Source organism: Dreissena polymorpha, chromosome 2 (genome assembly GCF_020536995.1).
Source record: "Dreissena polymorpha isolate Duluth1 chromosome 2, UMN_Dpol_1.0, whole genome shotgun sequence".
Lineage (NCBI taxonomy): Eukaryota > Metazoa > Mollusca > Bivalvia > Myida > Dreissenidae > Dreissena > Dreissena polymorpha.
Genome location: NC_068356.1, coordinates 99,589,956 through 99,613,374, shown reverse-complemented (window position 1 = coordinate 99,613,374; position 23,419 = coordinate 99,589,956). Strand labels below are relative to the sequence as shown.

The 23,419-nt window shown below is 35.7% G+C and overlaps 1 protein-coding gene and 1 long non-coding RNA gene across 14 annotated transcripts in view; both read left to right on the top strand.

Annotated features, from left to right (window-relative positions):
- Positions 1 to 23,419, top strand: part of LOC127868247 (uncharacterized) — a 235,629-nt gene that overhangs the window by 5,611 nt on the left and 206,599 nt on the right. The window contains exon 3 of the mRNA XM_052409878.1: positions 2,467 to 3,455. Coding sequence (XP_052265838.1) covers positions 2,467 to 3,455 — 989 coding nt within the window. The remainder of the gene's footprint in view (positions 1 to 2,466; positions 3,456 to 23,419) is intronic.
- LOC127868254 (uncharacterized) lies at positions 4,371 to 23,137 on the top strand. 13 transcript variants are annotated; one of them, XR_008044018.1, is made up of 9 exons: positions 4,371 to 4,479; positions 5,345 to 6,183; positions 6,404 to 6,665; positions 8,795 to 8,926; positions 12,070 to 12,136; positions 12,344 to 12,565; positions 14,498 to 14,685; positions 15,223 to 15,371; positions 16,613 to 23,137. It is a non-coding gene; the product is annotated as an uncharacterized LOC127868254 (long non-coding RNA). The 13 variants fall into 13 exon arrangements; XR_008044020.1 differs by lacking the exon at positions 4,371 to 4,479 and adding an exon at positions 11,720 to 11,822 and having other exon boundaries at positions 4,601 to 6,183; XR_008044019.1 differs by lacking the exon at positions 4,371 to 4,479 and having other exon boundaries at positions 4,602 to 6,183; positions 16,613 to 22,296; positions 22,459 to 23,137.

Sequence of the window (23,419 nt, the reverse complement as noted above, 5' to 3'; positions counted from 1 at the left end):
CAGACTATATTTAGAAATAGAGGACCCTTTTGTAAGAAGCAGGGTTATTTTGCTTTGCATCTGTTCTTTAGTCCGTTGGTCCGTAGACCAATTGTGTTCCACAGTATATCTAGGGAATGCTTTGACCTACAGCCAGGCAACATGTTTTGTGTTTACATTGAGGAAAATTAAGAGGTCAATCCATTTTAAGGTCAATAGGTCAAAGGTCACAGAAGATTATAACATGAAATTATAAAGACTTAGTAGTCAGTTTTAGTTCCTGTTATACCCATAATATTATAAGCAGATTTTCAATGATGATAAAAGTTATATTACAGTACTGCTATTATTAAATGCATTTAATCATTGAATTTTAACCCATTTAAGACAATTGCATTAATGTCAAAAAAATATGAAGAAACATATGGAGTTGCACGAGTTTACCTGACAATTAAAATGTCACGGTGACTCAACTTAGAAAAATGGTATTCGGATGATAACTCAAGAATGCTTACGCCTAGGATCATGGAACTTCATAGGTACATTGATCATCACTGGCAGATGACCCCTATTGATTTTCAGGTAACTAGATCAAAGGTCAAGGTCACAGTGACTCGAAACAGTAAAATGGTTTCCTGATGATTACTCAAGAATAATTAGGAACATTTTGAACAAACATATGGAGTTGCACACGCTAACCTGACCATTCAAACATTTAACAATGGCGTCTTTACTTTTCCACAAATAGATCACATGACAACAACAAAAGCAAAATAATCGCAAGAGGTTAAATAACAACAAATATGGGGAGATAGTAGACCAGGTTGCATGTCATATGTCGCTCATCACAGGCTAGACTGTACATACTGAGTTTGGGAATAGACATGAAATATACGACAGACAGACAGACAGACAGACATAGTTTATTCAGACTTATACAATAGTACATCGTCTTAATACTAAAAATACACATCATATTCTGTCACGTGAATGCGAATAATAACATAACATTATATAACATAAAATCAATACAAATAAACATAATATATGGTAAGAACACATAAGTTCTAACGAGGGGTGGTAAAATCTATTCAACAGTATTATTTAGGATTGTATTTCTTACAACTAGAGCTTCTTTTATATATTTGCATACATTGGAAATTACTAATCTATCACAAGAAACTAATAATTTGTGAAATTTATACACAGATGGATTAATATAATATGTATTACTTATATATTTTTTTCTTAAATCGATGTAACATCGGCATATACATATAAAATGATATTCGTCTTCTAAATCAGTGTCATTACAACATAAACAATAACGTTCATTGCGTGGAATATTGTGTTGGGCATATCTGCCAGTTTGAATTCTCAACGGGTGTGCAGAGACTCTTATTCTTACAAAAAATAAACGCAGACGCCTAGGAAGTAAGTCCAAATATTCTTCATATTCATAAGAGGTTTTAAAAACTTTATACATATCTAATACAGGACTGCTATTCAGTTTACCATACCACTCTTGTCTAAAATTGTCATGCTTGTTTTAAAATACGTCATGCTTGTTTTTTGTGGGATGGAAGAGCATTAATGATCTTTTCTTGCATGTGTTATTATGGATAGTGTGGTCAAGGTGTACAATGATACTAAAACTGAAAACAATATTAACTACTAAAAATGTATTCTTAGTACATTGATACCTCTACAATCCAATTTGTCCCACAACTGCACAAATCTCTTTAAATTATGAACAAACATGGAGTTGCACAAGTTAACCTGACAATTACTATGTTACTGTAGAAGTATCCCTCTATTTGAGTAACGCTTCTCACAATTGAAAAAATATTATTGTTTGGTTAAAGGGATTGTCACATAACTCTTCTTATGTAAAAAAAAACTTAAAAAAAATATCAAGGTGCATAATTTCACATGGTGGGCTATACTTTAAGAATAGTTCATCCCTCTATCAGCTGTACTCTTTGAGTTACTCACAACACAATTTTAAATGTGATTTCTTTGCTAAACAGGGCCATAACTCTGGGTATGTTGAAAAAGACATATCAAACTATGCATGTGGGTAAAATTACACAATGATAAATATTTATGTAAAGTGATAGTCCTCTTGTAGCAAGCAATACTGTTTATTTTACACTGCACATATGTTAAAATGTCATTTTTGTATAAATATAAGACATTACTACAATTATGATGAAAACAACAGAAACAACATATAGAAGTGCGCATTAGCTCACAAGCCTGGTTACTGTACTTGTTAAGTTGCAGGAATACATGTGGAGTTATATACAACAGAAAAGTCACGCAGATGGATGGAAAAGTGCAAATCTATATACCCCATATTAAGCCCAAGAAGCGTTAATTTATTGTCCATGTATGTTTTTATTTGACACTTTATACTTGTTTGAAGCATTTCATAATATCACTGACTATTCCTTGGTATGTACATGTATTAATTGTTTATTTCAGCCAGTGCAGTAAAGTGACCCAGATTTCGGAGCTGACCAACACGCAGCCCTCAGGCCTAGAGGGGCTGTCAATGGAGCTGGAAACTGTCCTGGGGGAAATTAAAACCCTGCAGATCAGTCAAGAGGCCAGCATTCAGTCATTGCAGAGAACATACAATGAACATAGGGAAGTTATGATAAAGCAAATGTGTGGCAATTTAAATACTTATATAGATGAATGTGATAATAATTCTGTGGGAACATCAGGCGGAAATGAGCAATATTTAAAAGAAGAGATGTGTAGGAGTGTTCTCTCTATCTTGAATGAATTCGATAATATTACTGCGAAGGAACTTGACGAGATGAAAGCTGAGGTTATAAGCATTAAAGGGTCAGTTACATGTTCTATTCATAAATGCACCAGTGTTCACAATGACTTGTCACAATTCCATGAAATTGTTCAGAAAATTGGAGATCATAAGGAGCTCTGCCTTATAGCCAGCATAAAATGTAAGCATATAATACAGCAGGCATTGACTCTGCTGGGAAAGTCAGGCAAGGTGTTTAAGGTCCAGAGTAATACTGTGCACAATGTGAGAATACCAAGTGATTCAAATTCATGTCATATCACAGGCATGTGTGCTCTCCCAGATGGACAGGTCCTGGTTGCAGACAGGGATAATAAGAGAGTCAAGCTTCTGAGCCAGCAGTACAAGGTGGTGAGTCATTGGGATGTGAATGCTGAGCCACAGGATATATGTCAGATCACACCCAGTGAGGTTGCAGTGGCTGTGAATACTAGCAAGATACATGAGGTCCAGTTTATCACTGTCAACCAGGGAAAGCTTGTTCCTGGCAGGAAGTTTCAGTTACAACATGAATGTACAGGTATTGCCCATCACTATGGAGACCTTTTTGTCACCTCTGATAAAGAACTGTACAAATACACGCTGAATGGCAAACTGATCTGCAGACTCTATGAACAACATGGATCGACTGATTTTACAACAGGTAAGAATCATGGTGAATTCATCCTGATAACATTCCTATTATGTACAGGGATTTGTCCAGCCATTGTGGGAAAAGGAGTCTAGTCAAATTGTGTTATTTTAAATCCATACAATGACAAATTTTATCAACTTAATGAACCGAATTGGGATTTATTTTTTTCAATCAACAAATATTGACCCATAAGGCCTTTATCTTTTTTTTTTAATCATATAAATTATAGTAACATGAGTAATGAAGTATTTTGACTGTCACTACATGGCATGTCTATAAATAGAAACTGTGTTCCTGGGAAAGAGACACTTTCTGACCTGTCTTAATTTTGTGGTTGTTTAATGATTGTACATGTACAATATGTTTACCTGTTGATTGAAGTGTGCAATTGTTTCAGTATGTGTAATTCTTTCCATCTGTGTAATTTTGCTCTAATTCATATCTTACTCACCAGTCGCATTTAAACTTGTCAAACGTAAACACAATAGCTCTGCTACTGAAGATTATTGTCACACTTAACTATTGAATCATTGAAATGTATGCATATATTTTAGATGTGTAAAGGCCTCTTTATAGCAACATATGCGTAATACAATATCACTGCAGTATGTTTAATAAGATTATTTAACATTAACAGTAATTCAATATCTTGATGTTACTCTGTTTTGCAGTTAACAAGTGTGCTGTGAGTCCCACAGGAGACAGGCTGTACATCACCAGCAACTGGCACAACAAGCTTCTCACCCTGGCCAGGGATGGCACACACCTGGCTACATACACAGACCCAGCACTACGCGGCCCATGGGGTCTACATGTGACCCCTGCAGGCCAGGTGCTGGTCTGTGGAGGCTGGCCCTACACTGTACTACAGCTGGGCTGGGAGGGAAAGAGTAAGCTGGCTACGCTGGCTACTCAGAAGGATGGATTGAGGTGGCCACGGTCAGTCTGCTACAGCAGCATTACATCATCCATCATTGTGGGACAGTTGGAGGACGACAACATCCTGGTGTTCAGAGTGGAATAGTGTGTACATGTATGTATTAGTTGTTGTAATTAGGGATTAGTATTTCAATGACAATGTGTTGGTTAGCATACAAACATTGAAGTGTTTTATATTTTAAAAAAATATATGTGTTTAACTGTTTAGTTGCAGATGCAACATATATGTGTACACATATTGTGTTTTACTTATACAATTTTGAGTTTGTCTTTGAACATTAGAACTTAAATGTACTATTGGTGTTATATTGTTAAAATATTTGTTTCATTATTGCCCTTTAATTTACCATTTGTCATAAGCTGTGTATGAAATGAGAGGACCATTTAAATAATTGTTTGTACATACATATACAGTCACATGATACTTGTGCTATTTTTAGACTACCATTTCTAGATGAATGTAAAAAAATGAATAATGAATAATAACTTCAAAACATAGCAAATTTATTTAACATTTTTTAAAAACTTTTTTAAATATGAACAAGTTTAAGTAATCTTAAGATGAAAACATCTTTTCAGTAAATTATATTATAGATTTAGAACACATAGTGGGGCATTGGTTATTTTTTGTGCTGATGATACTGTATGATTGTAAATAATTACATTGTTAATTGTGTATGAATCTTAAATTGACAAACAGGATGGACAAAATCTGGCTATTCTGCTTTTAATATTAAGTGTATTTTGGTTGAGAAGTTACATAATGATTCCATCCAGAGACAATCTAATTGTCTATAAATAGTTTCCATAAAAGGCTGACATGGGAATTATTTCTGTATACTCTATGACACTCCTGTTGTACATGCTAAATCTGAAGACCTGCACATATGACTGGAGTATTGTTAAATGTTATTCCCTTTTATGTTGTGTAAGCCAACTAGAATCTTGTATTATTTCAGGTTATGTATGTGCAAGAAATTATGTTATGTGTAGTAACTATTGTACAAATATTTGTGTGCGGACTAAATATTTGCTTGTGTGTCACTCAAGTACCTCTTTATATGAATTCTTTTTGAAATTGGCCAGTCTATCAACCAGTGGGAATGTAAGAGAATACACATTCAATCTGCAATATGTCAGCAAGTCCTCATCCAGCTGTTCAGTTCACTGAACAGGCTACAACTGATATCATAAGATTGTGGCAATTATTTCAACAGTAATGAATGTCATCATTGAATAAAAAACACCTTTGTTGTGAACATAATTGAAATGCCCCGTGCTTTAATATGATAATCTTGTATACGAGAAGGAAACTGCTGATTATGTGCCCTGAACGTTGATATAGACTGCTCGCATATTGATGCTCGTGCTGCATTGACATACAGGATAGATAAATAATCAGTTTTCTTACATGAAGAAAGGCCAGGTACTTTACAATCCATCTGAATAACAGACACCGCAAGGACAATATGCAATTCAGGTAGATACATCTCCAAGCTGTGGAGGTAATTTCCTTTCACTGCCAAGAACCATACATGAATTAAAACACAATACTGTTAATACGAACTATCAATGTGGATCCACGGTTACCAGTCAAGCCCTCATGGATTCATAGACAGCAAAGCCGTCAGCCAAGTTGACCAGCTAAGCCACACTCAAGCCCCTGACCGGCTGTTACAGACTCGTGACTCACGAAATGGCAGTGGACACCAAACCAGACTAAAAGACCAAACATGCACCGTCAGCTCCTGTCCCAACCCATGTCCCCAAAGTGAAATCTGATCAGGAAACGCATAAGGTTAGTAGGCTTATTTTAAGATTTAAGATTTGTGGACGGTGTAAGTGTGTTGTGTATTGCAGTCATGTATTTCCAATGTGTAATGTTTTGTTGTGTTAATCTTGATCACAGTTCTTAAATACAACATACATTAGGAGAATAAAAGTAAACTTCTCAGGTTGACGTAGGAAACACATCCGACATTAGATACACTCTATGATTTTTTTCCGGTATTAAACAGGTTTTAATCCTAGATGAACATAGTCAATCTGACAATCATCGGGGATACTTGGCGATGCTCCATTTCCGGACAGCACTAGTCCTCACATCCAGGACCCTGATAGAGCAAGCGCGACAAACTGCAGAGCACTTCAACAACAACAATCACCTCAGCAGGGTTTGCAACATGACAATGGAGGAAACTGAGTGCAACAATCTCCTGAAATTGCTATTGAGTCAATGATGATGCTTAGGGTGACATCCACAGAGGCGATGTTAATACGGTAAAATACAGTAGCTTCTCTTGTCTTGTGTATATACTATGTCTGTTACAGCGTGAGAGCTAAGTAGTCTCAGTGTGCTTAAATAATTAGCTCCACTATTTACAAAATAGTCTGAGCTGTCTAACTCACGGAACTGTTTTATGAACGATCTAAACGGCACATTTCTATCACATGTATTTGATTGAAATTTTACACATTTAAGAGGTGTCATTGTCTAGTTCACTATCCAAGTTTTCAAAATTTGACTTGCACCGTAGCAGAATTATGCTTATGTTGCTGCTTAGTTAAACAACCTATTTATTTTAGTATGATTGAATTGAAAGCAAAAGGCTGATTGAAACGCTCCCGAGCCCGTTTCCAGGATATAATCCAGATTGACAAGTAAACAAATCAATCATAAGAGCTTAGTGAACATTGTGTTGCTGTGAATAAAAATTAGAAAATGCATGTATATTATGTAACATCTTTGTAAAATGAAAATACTACTCATATAAGGGTATGTTACCTATATGCTTAAAATAAAAAATAAATTGTATTAAGGATAAATATATCTTAAAAATGGTAACTCCTACTTATTGTTGGATCCATTGTTCACTTTGTAGGGATTTATCAGACACTCGGGTAAATTACTTCCACTTCAAAATGCAATGCCCTCCTAACATGAGTTTTATAATTGTCCCAGTTTAGATGGTTTCAAACTTTCCATTGTTTATGGTTTGACAAACCATTAAAAGTCTACCGGGTATCATTGACAGTTCAATTGTAGATTGTGAAACGGATGTATCTACTGTACAAGTTGTTATCAGATAAGACAGTTTAAAGATCAGCCGTAGTTTGTATGTAAGATATTTGTATGCCCCCACAGTTGGGCATGTAGTGATCGCACTGTCCATCTGTCTGTCTGTCTGTCTGTCCGTCACACTTTTTTTTTAAATGCTCATAACGTCTATGTCAATTAAGATGTAACCTTCATGTGTATATGGACAAGGCCTTTCCATACGCACACAAATTTTGACCCCTTTGACCTTAAACTTAGGGTCCGCGGTTAGGTTTTGAAATCTGCGTTTAGGTTTCGAAAAATGCTCATAACTTCTATGTCGCTTTAGATGTAGCTTTTATATTAAGTATGCATGTGTATATGGACAAAGTATTTCCTCAGCACACACGTTTTGACCCATTGACCTTGACCTTGAACTTAGGGTCCGCATTTATGATTTGAAATATGCTTTTCGAAAAATGCTCATAACTTCGATGTCCCTTTAGATTTTACCTTCATATATGGTATGCATGTGTATATGGACAAGGCCTTTCCATACGCACACACATTTTGACCCCTTTGACCTTGACCTTGAACTTAGGGTCCTCATTCAGGTTTCGAAATCTGCGTTTAGGTTTCGAAAAATGCTCATAACTTCTATGTCGCTTCAGATGTAACCTTCATTATATGTTGTATGCATGTGTATATGGACAAGGCCTTTCCATACGCACACAAATGTTTTCCCCTTTTACCTTGACCTTGAACTTAGGGTCCGCGCTTAGGTTTCGAAATCTGCGTTTCGGTTTCGAAAAATGCTCATGACTTCTATGTCCCTTCATATGTAACCTTCATATTTGGTACGCATGTGTATAAGGACAAGGCCTTTCCATACGCACTCAAATCTTGACCCCAGTGGCCATGACCTTGAAGTTAGGGTCGTCATTTAGGTTTTGAAAATTCGTCCTGTTATTTAGCTGTCTTACATAACTATCAACGCGTTTTTCTGGGGCATATGTCATCCTATGGAGACAGCTCTTGTGGTAAGCTGAGTTTGTTGAGCATTAGAAATTACGTTAAAATCTAAATGTGACCACATAATTTGTGTAGATATCGGTCATGAAATAATGTCTACGGGCATTCATGCCCAAGTTAGGCATTTTTCAGTTATTAGCACAAGTATGTATATTTTGTTTTCTTACAAACCAGTTTACCCAATACAAGGAAGAGAATGTAAACTTACTGACTGAATAACCATGACTGAAATACTGCTCTATTTGGTCCAAAAAACAACAACACATTAACAAATAAACAAATTGTAATGTGTGGAGTGTTCTATAAACAAAGAAATAAAAGTCTTGGATTTTCTTCTCAGAGTTATACAATCGAAGATCGGTTTCCCAGAACAGCAGACTCTCTTAACAGCTGAACGACTGGAAACTCTGTCAAGCACTGGGCAGACATAAGCTGCAGTGGACTCTTGAGTGTGGACTTCAGGACAAACGAGGTTACCTTATCCACATGATTAATTTGTGATTTTTAAGCCCCAGAAGGAGGGCATATAGTGATCGGACTGTCCGTTCTTCAGTCTGTCTGTCTGTCCATCACACTTTGCGTTTAGGTTTCGAAAAATGCTCATAACTTCTATGTTGTTTCAGATAGCAATTTGATATTTAGCATGCATGTGTATCTATTGGAGCTGCACATTTTGAGTGGTGAAAGGTCAAGGTCAACCTTCAAGGTCAAAAGTCACAAAAACAAATCCAAGGGAAGTTATGAGCTTCAAAGGGAGATAATTATCTGTACTTTCAAAATGAAAAAAAAATCAAAGCGGCGCAAAAGGGGGCATTGTGTTTCTGAAAAATAACATCTCTTGTTTTGTGTACTAGTATTTCAATCATAATAAACTTGTTACAAACAATATTATCTAAATTTCCGGGTCATTCATGTTCATTTTGGAAGCTAGGATTTTTATGCCCCCCTTCGAAGAAGAGGGGGTATATTGCTTTGCTCATATCGGTCGGTAGGTCGGTCGGTCGGTAGGTTGGTCGGTCTGTCCACCAGGTGGTTGTCGTATGATAACTCAAGAACGCATACGCCTAGGATCATGAAACTTCATAGGTAGATTGATCATGACTCGCAGATGACCCCTATTGATTTTGAGGTCACTAGGTCAAAGGTCAAGGTCACGGTGACCCGAAATAGTAAAATAATTTTTGGATGATAACTCAAGAACGCATACGCTTAGGATCATGAAACTTCATGGGTAGATTGATCATGACTCGCAGATGACCCCTATTGATTTTGAGGTCACTAGGTCAAAGGTCAAGGTCACGGTGACCCGAAATAGTAAAATGTTTTCCGGATGATGATTCAAGAACGCATACGCCTAGGATCATGAAACTTCATGGATAGATTGATCATGACTCGCAAATGACCCCTATCAAAGGTAAAGGTCACGGTGACCTGAAATAGTAAAATGGTTTTCGGATGATAACTCAAGAACGCTTTTGCCTAGGATCATGAAACTTCATAGGTAGATTGATCATGACTCGCAGATGACCCCTATTTTAAGGTCACAAGGTCAAAGGTCAAGGTCACGGTGACCCGAAATAGTAAAATGATTTTCGGATGATATCTCAAGAACGCTTTTGCCTAGGATCATGACACTTCATAGGTACATTGATCGTGACTCGCAGATGACCCCTATTGATTTTCAGGTCACTAGGTCAAAGGTCAAGGTCACAGTGACAAAAATCGTGCTCATACAATGGCTCAGGGGTGTCAATTTTCCGGATTATTCCGGAAATCCGGATTTGAGCCGTCCAGGGTTGATTTTGAGGTGGATATAAATCCGATGAGTTTGTTTAAGGGGGTGGGGTAGGGACAAAATTCTTTTAGTGCGAGATCATTTCAGAACGAATATTGTTATAGCATCGTCGGCATTCCGGACATTTGCGCTTGGTACCGATTTTATTTATTGATTTCTGATTGGTAAGCGGCTGGCACTGACATGAGCAGTAACTGACAAAGTAAAGCACTGCAATATCATATTTTAAAACAATATGTTAATCAAATTATATATTAACTGCGTATTTGCTAGGTTACTGGTTACTGGTTTACATTTTCTGCAGTCAAACGATATGCATATTTTATTTCATTTGCAAATGATGTATCGGGACATGTTTTCGGACAGTCGTTTTCGGATACGGTATGGTTTGTTGATTTTAATTTAATTTTGAAGTTCTTAATATCATTTGTTTAGAATGACAAATACACATGCGGTGTTACGGATGGTTTGGTTTATAATATTTCGCATTGTACTCACCAGAAATTGCACCTAGAAAGACTATAAAAAAAGGAACAATAAGCTAGGGCTCGGGGGGGGGGGGGGGGGTTGGGCCCTCTCTATCCTTTATCCTACGGCCTCAGACTCTCGGCTTATTTTTTTCGGATTTCAAATTTGGGACAATTGACACCCCTGATGGCTGCAACTACAATGGAAAGCCCATATGGGGGGCATGCATGTTTTACAAACAGCCCTTGTTAACCAGGTTTTCCGAAGGAAAAAACTGGTTATTAGATTGGCGAATGCGGGCGGGCGGGCTGGCGGGCGGGCGGAACAAGCTTGTCCGGGCCATAACTATGTCGTTCATTGTCAGATTTTAAAATCATTTGGCACATTTGTTCACCATCATTGGACGGTGTGTCGCGCGAAATAATAACGTCGATATCTCCTAGGTCAAGGTCACACTTTGAGTTCAAAGGTCAAAAATGGCCATAAATGAGCTTGTCCTGGCCATAACTATGTCATTTATTGTGAGATTTTAAAATCATTTGGCACATTTGTTCACCATCATGGGACGGTGTGCCGCACGAAAGAATCACGTCAATATCTCCAATGTCAAGGTCGCCACGACTAAAAATAGATTTTAAAAAAAAACTTACAAAGGGGGTTAATTTTGTTTGTTCATTTCAAAAGTTCAGTTTGAGTTTTCTCCCTTTATAAGATTTTTTTTCACAATGAAAACCTGGTTTTGTGACAATTTTGTCCCTTGTTTTCTATTAAAGTGGTCAACTTGTACCATCTGAAAGTGAATGTATGACATTAGTTGTATAATATATATACATGTTGTATTGCCTCAGGAGTAAATTGAGCAAGGTAGACTGTATTTGTACAAAATGTACTGTACATATTCATTTAACAAATCAATCAACACAATTAAAACATAATAAAAATGATTTTTGTGAAACAAATGTCACTGTCTTCCTGATGCAATTTTATTATTTTTATCTCCAGTCATAGGCGGAGGGATATTGTTTTGGCATTGTCCGTCCTTCCGTCTTTCCGTCCGTCCAGAGCCATATCTTGGACGTGCTTTGGCCGATTTCATTGAAACTTGGTATGAGTATATATATGAATAAGAGAATGATGCACGCAAAATGGCATTGTAAACCATCTGTAAATAACGGAGTTATGGCCATTTGTATCTTGAAAAAATGCTTTTTTTAGTGTCAAATATAACACTTTTGTGTCCAGAAGCATATTGGCGGGGGATATCAATTCAACAAATTTGCTTGTTGGTTATATTTTACTGGTGCTTGATTACATTTCTGAGATTTATGCAGATGTTTCTCATCTTTTCCCAGGCGCCTTACACTCACCAGTGGGGTCATCAGGTTCCCTCACTCTAAAACGGTCCCAACATCTCAATAGGTAAGCTCCCTTGGTAATTCAATAAAGGTTATAATCGATGCATTGTTCACGTAGTACTCAGGGGGTCAAGAAGAACAATCCACCCAGTGGGATTGTTATATTGGCATGGTTTATAAGCGCATGCATCAATAATTTCCCATACTGCCATCGCATCAACATAGACTGGGTGGTGCGAGGTTATTCAAATTCACATATATCTTTTTTTAGATCACTTGCATTCCCATAAAACAACGCTGGGCTAATGAACATTGCAACAACGCCAAAATAAAGGGTACTCCAGGCCCAATGTCACCGCGGTACCAATCCGGGCTCCTACAGCCGCCATCCAGGTTGAGCATTGTGGGTCCCAGCAGAAGGATAATTATGCCCATGGGCTCGCAACTATCCACGGACTTCTCACAGCAGCAGTGGAACAACATGGTGGCCAAGGTAAGCTATTGTTGTTTTTGTCTTTTTCGTGGCTGGTAATTGGTCCTAAATAAAATGTCAAAAATGTTTTTCACTTTTGACAGCCTAAAATTCCCTACATAAGGTTTTCAAATTGGTTTCAAAATATGTTTGTTTTTTTGTAACTAAAAGGGAACATTTAGCTAATTTCCTATCCAGCTCTACAAGTTGATCCTTAATCAATATAATATTGAAAAGACGTATTCAAAATTTTAAAGTTACATAGATACTAAAATAAAGAATATCTCGCAAAATATTTGTATTTAAAAATTTAACCGCTGAAGGCATTGCACATTTGATGCAACATTAGCTTATCAAAAGGAATGCAATTGTTTCGATTGAAAAAAAAATATAAAGACAGAAAAAGATTGTATGTCAGTCAATAGTGTTTTGGCTAAGAATTGGGATGTCCGTAAAACTGCGATTGTTTGCTCTTTGAAAGTATTTAATATTATTGACATGAGAAATGTATTTTTACTTGGTTAAGCATCTAATCAAACGGCCACGAAAAATTAATACTCTCTGCGAGAATAATGGTAACCTCATCAAATGCACATAAATAATCGGTTTTCAATATGATTTGGTCTCCCAACTCATTCCATGCCGCGAAACTCTTACGGTGTCACAATTCTTGTTAATTATTAATATGGTCATGAGTGACACAGCTTTATCATTGTTTTGCATTTCTTTAAGTGTATAACTTAAGTAATTATTATTTCCAACAGTGACAAATCTTTATGCTTTTTTCTTTTGTTTTATAAATTGTAATTATTACTTTTGGTGAAATTGTGGGAAATGAAAAATCAATTTTTCATATCGCACACTCCAATAAATATTTTTTGAGTTGATAGGTGATCAATGAGCAAGTTATGTTATTAGTCGTTAATGCTTTTTAGGTGAGATGATTTTAGAAACATCTTTATGATTGTATATATCTAAAACAATTGGTTCAGTTCGTTATAAAACCTTGTAAGCATTTTTCAATTGCTTATAAACCGTCCATCTTTATGTTCTGTCTGCATCTAGTCACTGGTGAGTCATTTTATTATTGTAAGTGTATTTACGTGTATTATTGTTATACTAGTAATCATTATATTATTTGAATTATATTGTTTTATTCAGTTATCTGATTTAAAATTTATCTTAAAATACTTTATGTAATTATATTTCAGACCATCAGACCATTATCATTTATATGATTAATTAAAATAAAAGTTGAAAATTATACCCACTTTTGTTTACTACACAAACCCCAGCTACACAACTTACAATTGTGAAATGCTTAATAACAATTTTCAGACTTATTTTGTTAATTTGTATGCCCCCGAAGGAGAGCATATAGTGATCGCACTGTCCGTCTGTCTGACACTCTCTCTTTTCGTCACACTTTTGTGTTTAGGTTTCGAAAAATGCTCATAACTTCTATGTCGCTTCAGATGTAACCTTCTTATTTGGTATGCATGTGTATATGGACAAGGCATTTCCAAACGCACACAAATTTTGACCCTTTTGGCTTGGACCTTGAACTTAGGGTCAGCGTTTGGGTTTCAAAATATGCGTTTAGGTTTCGAAAAAAGCGTTTTTGGGGGTTCATATGTCTTTCGATGGAGACAGCTATTGTTTTTCCGGAAATCTGTTTTTAGGGCATCCAAAAGTTAATTTTGATAAGTTATCTAAATTTGATGAGATACATTGTAGAGTATTGGTGGAAAAGAAAATCTTATCAACTAAAAATACACGGAACTAAAAATAGACGCTTTGTAATGAATGTGAATAATGTTTTTAGTTGAAAGAGCTTCATTTCTGAAAGAGGAATCATTCCTGACATTGTAATCTGCGAGAAAAATGAAGTGGGATTAATGTGTATGACATTGTGCAATCTTTAATTTATATCTTTTCTATTTCCTTTCAAAGCAAGAGGCACCCCAATACAACAATCGCCACAGATCATTGTCTGGTGACAATCAGCAACCCACGGTATCCTAGCAACCAGGCCATGTTCGCACAGCAACAATAACATCAGCAGCAGCAAGACTCGGTTCAGCCATCTTCAATGCTTGGACAGCAACCTAATTGCAGCACTTTATAAAGACGCCAGCTCAGTATGGATGATTATAATATTTGTCTCGTCCTGGGAAAATGGGTCTTAATGCATGTGCGTAGATTGTCGTCCCAGACTTAGGCTAAGAAGAGACTTTCTTTGACGAAAATTACAATTTGAGCAGAAAATGTTCTCCATTTCCGTAGCCTTTGCTGACTCAAAACCAGGATCCTATTTATACTTCATGTTCACAATTTACACTTACATTAATTGTTCCTTTTGATATCATCTTGTACATATTAAATATTAATTATCCTATGTCTTAATGTTTAATCTAGAAACTATTCATATGGCAGTACAATTCATATATTTAATTTTAACATATTAATATAAGCTGATTGCATTGAAATCCTCATGCTTATCGAGATACTCCCATGTTCATTTTCTAGTAATGTAAGTAGGAAATGCAGAGATCAATACCTGAAAGGGCATTGAACCCAGGTCTCATGATCACTAAGCAGACTTAATATCCACTCTGCCAATGCACCTTATTAGACTTCCCTTTTGCTCATGTTGTGGGTCGCACTTTCCTTTCCAGAGCCCATTTGGTTCCCAGGGCCTTTGATGTGACCCTCTTCACATCTATCCCAGTGCCATGTGTTGCCCTGGTCTACAGCACCGTATCTATGGCAACACTATTCGCTACAGAATCCGTGATGTCAACCCAGTACCCATTTTGGGGTATAGGTAAGTTTCAGGGTCGCGTGGGTCTGAAAGGTCATGGCGATATGGTCATGTTTGACAAGGAAGTGGGGCCTGTGGGCTTTGTTCCTTTAAAATTGATTGTTATTGCAAGATTTGTTTGAAATGGAAACAACGGAAAAAAATTAATGACCAGTAGAAGTAATTATCTACTATATAAACTGACTATGTATACATGTTAACAATAATTAAGCATTACTTAATGGTTACCTTTCGTTAAAATAAGCAGTTAACAATTTGTGGGGTTTCATGCTGTTCGGTCATTACTTTGACCCCATCTTAACTCAGTATTCCCTCTGTTACCAGCAAGACCCAGCGTAACAGTTGTCACAGTATTGATAGTTCAAAGTATTTTCTTTTGAGAACAATTTGACTGAACCCAAAATCTATTAAATATCTGTAGTTTGTTTCATAAGTTTGACATTGATTAACTAAGTCCTCATATTAAAGTATTGCATTGAAGGAATACAATTGAGAATCGTTGGACTAATGATATCCAATGGCTTGCCCAATATGAAGTTTCAAAATGTGTAATTTTCTAAATATGTATATACCCCTATTGTACAGTGAAATATTGAATAACCCATCGGTAATTATCATCAACATAAAAAATACCACATACGGATAACTTGCACGATATCTATTTTTTAGGAATTAAACAATAAAATAAACATGTTTTATAAAATGATTGCTGTAGATAATTGTTAGTTCTACATTTAAATGTGAATATTCCGGGGTCTTCACAGTTTCAGTTTAACAAATGTCGGGTTGTGTGATTTTTTTTTTAATGGAAAGAATGAATCTGCGCTAGCCATAGACATGTTTTACTTCTCAATGAATTCTGAAATAAAATTCAGTATTACTATAAAATCAACAACTATCTTTCCTTGAAAAATTATAAGTTTTTCATCGGCAAAGCTCACATGATAAGCATTCAATTTTCTTTATTAGGTCAGTAGCTTTTTCATTACCTGCAAGCAACGTTAAATGGCTTTGAAATAAACATGACCATGTCATGAAGTGTAGCAAATTATGTTACCGGTTATACTGTGGAAATAATGATACAAAGTAACATCAATTTATTTTATGGCTTCTTACTGATCCGGAACGATGTGGGTATACAATACAGGGCAGTGAATGCATATGTTGTTTCAGCAACTCTATCTGCCTGTACATGGTAAGTAAGAAGTTACATGTATGTAACTGCAGATTATGTTCTTTCACAGCAATGTGCCCCTAGATACAAACATCGTCACAGATCTCTCTCCAATCGCTTGAAGCTTTACACATCACCAAACTGCTTCATATTTAGCTACCAGCAGTATCCATGCAACAGTATCCATGCAACAAACCCATTATTGCCCAGCAACAGCTTCATCAGCAGCAGTGGTCAGGTCAGCCGTCAACCATGTTTGGGCAGCCTAGGCGCAGTAGTTTGCTGAAACGTCAGCTCAGCATGGATATTTTTTTAACTAATATTTTGTTATGGAGTTAAGGATGAACATTGTAATTTTAAATGTTGTTTCTTCTTAATAATTGTTATTTTAGAAAGATATTTTTCATTTTGGGTGAAAGGTGATATTGGCGGTATTTCATCTAAATATAGACTCATATTTATGGCCCCTTTCGAAGAAGAGGGGTATATTGCTTTGCACATGTCAGTCGGTCGGTTTGACGGTCCGTCCTCCAGTTGGTTTCCGGATGATAACTCAAGAACGCCTAGGATCATGAAACTTCATAGGAACATTGATCATGACTGGCAGATGACCCCTATTGATTTTTAGGTCAAGGTCACGGTGACCTGAAATAGTAAAATGGTTTCTGGATGATAACTCAAGAGCGCTTATGCCTAGGATCATGAAACTTGATAGGTAAATTGATCAGGACTCGCTGATGATCCCTATTGATTTTCAGGTCAAAGGTCAAGGTCACGGTGAACCGAAATAGTAAAATTATTTCCGGATGATAACTCAAGAACGCTTATGCCTAGAATCATGAAACTTCATAGGTAGATTGATAATGACTGGCAGATGACTTTATAGATTTTCAGGTCACTAGGTCAAAGGTCACGGTGACCCGAAATAGTAAAATGGTTTCCGGATAATAACTCAAGAACGCTTATGCTGAGGATCATGAAACTTCATAGGTACATTGATCATGACTCGCAGATGACCCCTATTGATTTTCATGTCACTAGTTCAAAGGTCAAGGTCATGGTGACCCGAAATAGTTACATGGCTTCCGGATGATTTCTGAAGAACGCTTATGCCTAGGATCATGAAACTTGATAGGTAGATTGATCATGACTCGCAGATGACCCCTATTGATATTCAGGTCACTAGGTCAAAGGTCAAGATCACAGTGACAAAAAACATATGCACACAAAGGCTGTCACTACAATGGAGAGCCCATATGGGGGGCATGCATGTTTTACAAACAGCCCTTGTTAACCAATAAATCACTCTCTTTATTCATTTAAGAAACAACAATATATTGATACAGGTACTTTGAAAGCAATACATAAAGGCAAGAATTATAAAGCATTATAACTAATGAAATAAGTAATGCAACATTAAAAATAAGAATTTTGTAAAAAAAATAAACTTATTATGAAAAAAGTGCATTGTGAAACAAAACTTACTAGTCTAATTAATGTATTTAAATTTGCTAGTATGTATTTGTGAACACTTTAACAAATATGTTATGTTGTGCAATATATTAACACATAAATATTTCACCTTGCCTCTCTTCTACCAAGGTTGACTCACACCGCTCAGAGCAGATCAGCGGGCTTTCATGTGGCAGCACAACAAATCAAAGAGATCCATGCGAGGTCAGCCCTCTCAACAGTGCCATACCCATGACGATGAAGTCCTCCAACTCGCCCCAGTACTCACCTTGGTGTCAGGGAAAGGTTCAAGGTCACATGGGCTTTGGTGACCTTTGCAAGATTGCATGTTGGACTGGAGTGATGAGACATTTTCCATTTCAATTAAGATTGCATTGCAATTATTTTCTCTTTAATCAATACTAAAAATGATTGTTATTACGAAAGGAATACTTATGCGTTCTATTGATAACCGTCTCCAAACATATTAACCTGAGATTGATGTTGGACCCTTGGATATTTCGTGTTTATTTAGTGTTGACATTAATGGAGTTTTTAGACAAAACTGGAATGTTAGCGCATTTCATATCCCATCCTATATCGCCAAATTGATGGTTTGACTTTTAGATATTTGGAAATGAGGAGGTGAAAAAGAAACAAACACTGTTACATGTCAGTTTTAATTCACCCAAAGTATTTTTTATTTAACCAACAGCCCCATGATCATCATGACCTTGCTTGTTCATTGCCCTCAGACCCTTTGTTAAAAAAACAATCAAAATGACTAAGTGAAGTTAACAACAATGCATCTTCCTTTTTTTCAGACACTAATCAACGAAATTAAACCGGCCAATTAGAAAAACATCCTGTTGCATCAGTTAGTTATACCTCGGAAGATCAGTTATGAATAAAATTTAAACACATGCTACTTTCTAAGATCCTGTATTGGTCGTGTTATAGCCTTGCCTTCTGTTGTGAACAATAACTATAATTGAAGATCTCATCTTGGAATTGTGGGATGGGTCGGAAACGAGTGGCATAGTTTAAAATAAAATTGCAGAATGACAAAGCATACCAAGTCACGTGGCCAGCCATAAAGTCGTGTGGCATGTCACATTGTGGAATGTGACCAGCGAATACATTTCATGTAGTATGGGCATTATAATGCTGTCAATTATTTGATATATATGTTTTTAACCAGGTTTTCCGAAGGAAAAAACTGGTTATTAGATTGGCGAATGCGGGCGGGCTGGCTGGCTGGCTGGCTGGCGGGCTGGCGGAATAAGCTTGTCCGGGCCATAACTATGTCGTTCATTGTCAGATTTTAAAATCATTTGGCACATTTGTTCACCATCATTGGACGGTGTGTCGCGCGAAATAATTACGTCGATATCTCCAAGGTCAAGGTCACACTTTGAGTTCAAAGGTCAAAAATGACCATAAATGAGCTTGTCCGAGCCATAACTATGTCGTTCATCGTCAGATTTTAAAATCATTTGGCACATTTGTTCACCATCATTGGACGGTGTGTCGCGCGAAATAATTACGTCGATATCTCCAAGGTCAAGGTCACACTTTGAGTTCAAAGGTCAAAAATGGCCATAAATGAGCTTGTCCTGGCCATAACTATGTCATTCATTGTGAGATTTTAAAATCATTTGGCACATTTGTTCACCATCATGGGACGGTGTGTCCCACGAAAGAATCACGTCAATATCTCCAATGTCAAGGTCGCCACGACTAAAAATAGATTTTAAAAAAAAAAAAACTTACAAAGGGGGTCAATTTTTTTTGGTCATTTCAAAAGTTCAGTTTGAGTTTTCTCCCTTTATCAGATTTTTTTTTCACAATGAAAACCTGGTTTTGTGACAATTTTGTCCCTTGTTGTGTAATGAAGTCAAAATTGGTAATACAAATTAAGTGAATGTTACTTGTTAAAAGCAGTAATATAAAGAATTATTTTAAGCCAAAATGAAGTAAGTCTTAGTTACATGTATTACTTAATATTCTGAATTATTACTCGAGATTTTGGAAAAACTTAGAATTAAGAGTTTGCATACGCTGACTTTATGCTTAAGCAAAGCTGTTTAATTAATACTAGTAACTTGTACAAAATGTCATATTTATTGTCTTTTTTTCATTTAATAAAACATATCTCAGTATTGTTTTATCAGTAATATAGCTAGACATGCTAGTTTTTTTAAAGAAAGATTAAACATTTTGACACTTCCATTTTGATCTTTCTGTATTTCCGTCTGTATACAATACTTGTTACTTTGCTTAGAGGAGTCAGTATTTTATCAAGAATCGTGTGTAGTCTCGTAAAATTAAAAAAGCAAAATATTAATTTATTACCACAAACTTGTTTTATCTTCGGTAAATTGTAAATTCTGTATTGACAATTGGTTTTATTATTAAATATTAGCACAAATGTATCATATTTTAAAAGCTGTATACATGTTCAAAACGCTGATAATAGGCCCGAAAAGCCTAAGTTGTCATCATTTAAAGAAAGATTGTTTGAAATGAATAAAATTTGAAAGGTTATCTTAACTAAAATTGCTATGGTTTGTTTAAGGATATGAAAAGACTATAATTCTATGGAATGCTTTCAATGAATTAATTTATAATGATGAGATTATTCGTGAATACTAACCAACGTTATAAGTGTTAATAGCTAATGGTGGATCACACACTTATTACTACCATGCTCATATCTAGTGTTGACGTATGTATTCGGACATAATAGTTCATGATACTTTGTAAACACTGTGCAGGCTCTAATAGACTAATAAAAACCAGATATTAATGTGCGTAAATGAGTATAATAACTTGACCAAGATATATATTTATATATATTTATTTATTTATGCTTTTGTTGGTATATTACAAAATACATACATAGACGGTGTAAATAATTTATGTTTTGTTTCAATTTGTGGAACCCCCTGTTTGATGTTTAACGTGAATCCTTCAGGTGCAAGACAATAAAAATAACACTGTTTTTGCAAATGCTCATATGTAACTTGTAAGATTGTATAGCTATATCAAAACAAAAGATATATTATGTTATAGAAACACATTGTTTTATACGATACGTTTTACCTATCCAATTCAAATGTAAAAATATACTGACAATATTTTTGAAATGTAGGAAATCAAGTCGAAAAATATTAATATGTGGGAATTTGAAAAACAATAACATATCAAGGGAGAGCAATGTGATATGCTTGAAATTGTCAATAACTGCAATTTTCATCATGCTTATTTATAAGTTTAGGTTCAATTGAATTCTCATTTCTCCAAAAACTTGTGTGTATTTGTTATAACAAAATTCATATTTTATGAAATTTGTAAGAAATCAATTTGATAGAATGACAATAGAGTCTTGAATTATTTTTGTAATTCTGACTACTATTAATGCATGGACTGCACAATATTTTATTTTATACTTGACATATAACTGACGCTTTAAAAGTTTTACACAAATCTTAAAGCCAGATTTCCCCATTAAATCTGATTGTTTGTATTCAAACTTGATTTCAAATCAAATGTTTTGTTTCTGTTGTTCAACAATTAAATAACCTTTGTGTATGTTCATCTTGTTTGAATAACATATTGAATTGATATTTACAGTGAGAAGAACACTCTTATTTTATTTTATTTTTATCATTGTTTAGCTGAAATAAAATGGTAACCATACAAGTGTACACATTATGAGTATTGGGCTGTATTGGTATGATTAATTCGTTTGTTCGACCAACACCAACGTGACAATTTGCTTTGGTAAGGCTCTGTTATATAAATAAAATTCTATGACGACGTCTCCAAGGTCTTTATGAAGAGCTTGTGTAACACATCATGATCATGTGCTTATCAATTGATTGCATCATTTTGTCTGACGTGCCTCAATATCTTCTAAATCTAAACATTACTGTTAATTTAATTTTAATTATTCATGTTTCGATATTTCTCTAAACTGTACAAATATACTTGTTAAAATAACTATATCATTATTTTACTGTCAGTGTAATTAAATTGAATATTTTTTAACCAGGTTTTTAACCAGGTTTTCCGAAGGAAAAAACTGGTTATTAGATTGGCGAATGCGGGCGGGCTGGCTGGCTGGCTGGCGGGCTGGCTGGCGGGCGGGCGGAACAAGCTTGTCCGGGCCATAACTATGTCGTTCATTGTCAGATTTTAAAATCATTTGGCACATTTGTTCACCATCATTGGACGGTGTGTCGCGCGAAATAATTACGTCGATATCTCCAAGGTCAAGGTCACACTTTGAGTTCAAAGGTCAAAAATGGCCATAAATGAGCTTGTCCGAGCCATAACTATGTCGTTCATTGTCAGATTTTAAAATCATTTGGCACATTTGTTCACCATCATTGGACGGTGTGTCGCGCAAAATAATTACGTCGATTTCTCCAAGGTCAAGGTCACACTTTGAGTTCAAAGGTCAAAAATGGCCATAAATGTCCCTTGAGATATAACCTTCATATTTGGTATGCATGTGTATATGGACAACGCCTTTCCATACGCACACAAATTTTGACCGTCCGTCCGTGTGTCCGTCCGAAAACTTTAACGTTGCTCATAACTTTAGCAATATTGAAGATAGCAACTTGATATTTGCCATGCATGTGTATCTTATGAAGCTGCACATTTTTAGTGGTGAAAGGTCAAGGTCATCCTTCATGGTCAAAGGTCAAAAAAATAATTCATGTGCATATCTCCAATGTCAAGGTCGCCACGACTAAAAATAGATTTATTTTTAAACAAACTTACCAAGGGGGTTAATTTTCTTTGTTCATTTCAAAAGTTCAGTTTGAGTTGTCTCTCTTTATCAGATTTTTTTTCACAATGAAAACCTGGTTTTGTGACAATTGTGTCCCTTGTTTTATAGTTTTTCAATAACTGTATTGCTTTTTTAAGACGCAAATTATACTAATCAATACCACTACTATATTCAGTGGTTTATTTGTAGAGGGATGTACTAATAATGTGTATGTATATATGTACACTTGTTGAACCAAGTTTGTTGTTCCCCTGTCGTTGATGTACATAGCTATCCCTGCAGTGGAAATAATGTTGTATGTTGACAATGTGTTGATACCAAAATTAAAAAAATCATATTCGTTTTCTGACTTCTATATCACTTTTCATTATGTGAAAAGACCCCTCAACTGGGACACTCATGAATTTTGTTCGTAAGTCAGATAGTTCGCCGTCACACTTGAATTCTGTTTAAAATCATGAGAATCATTCATTACAGAGCTTTCATATTTCATATAGTGGTTGGTCTGTATGGGTACAAACCATTGCTGATTTTGTTATCAGTAGGTCAATGTCACACGGGTCACCTTTATAAGACTTGATGCAACTTATATACGAACTATTAGATGATATTAACGCATCA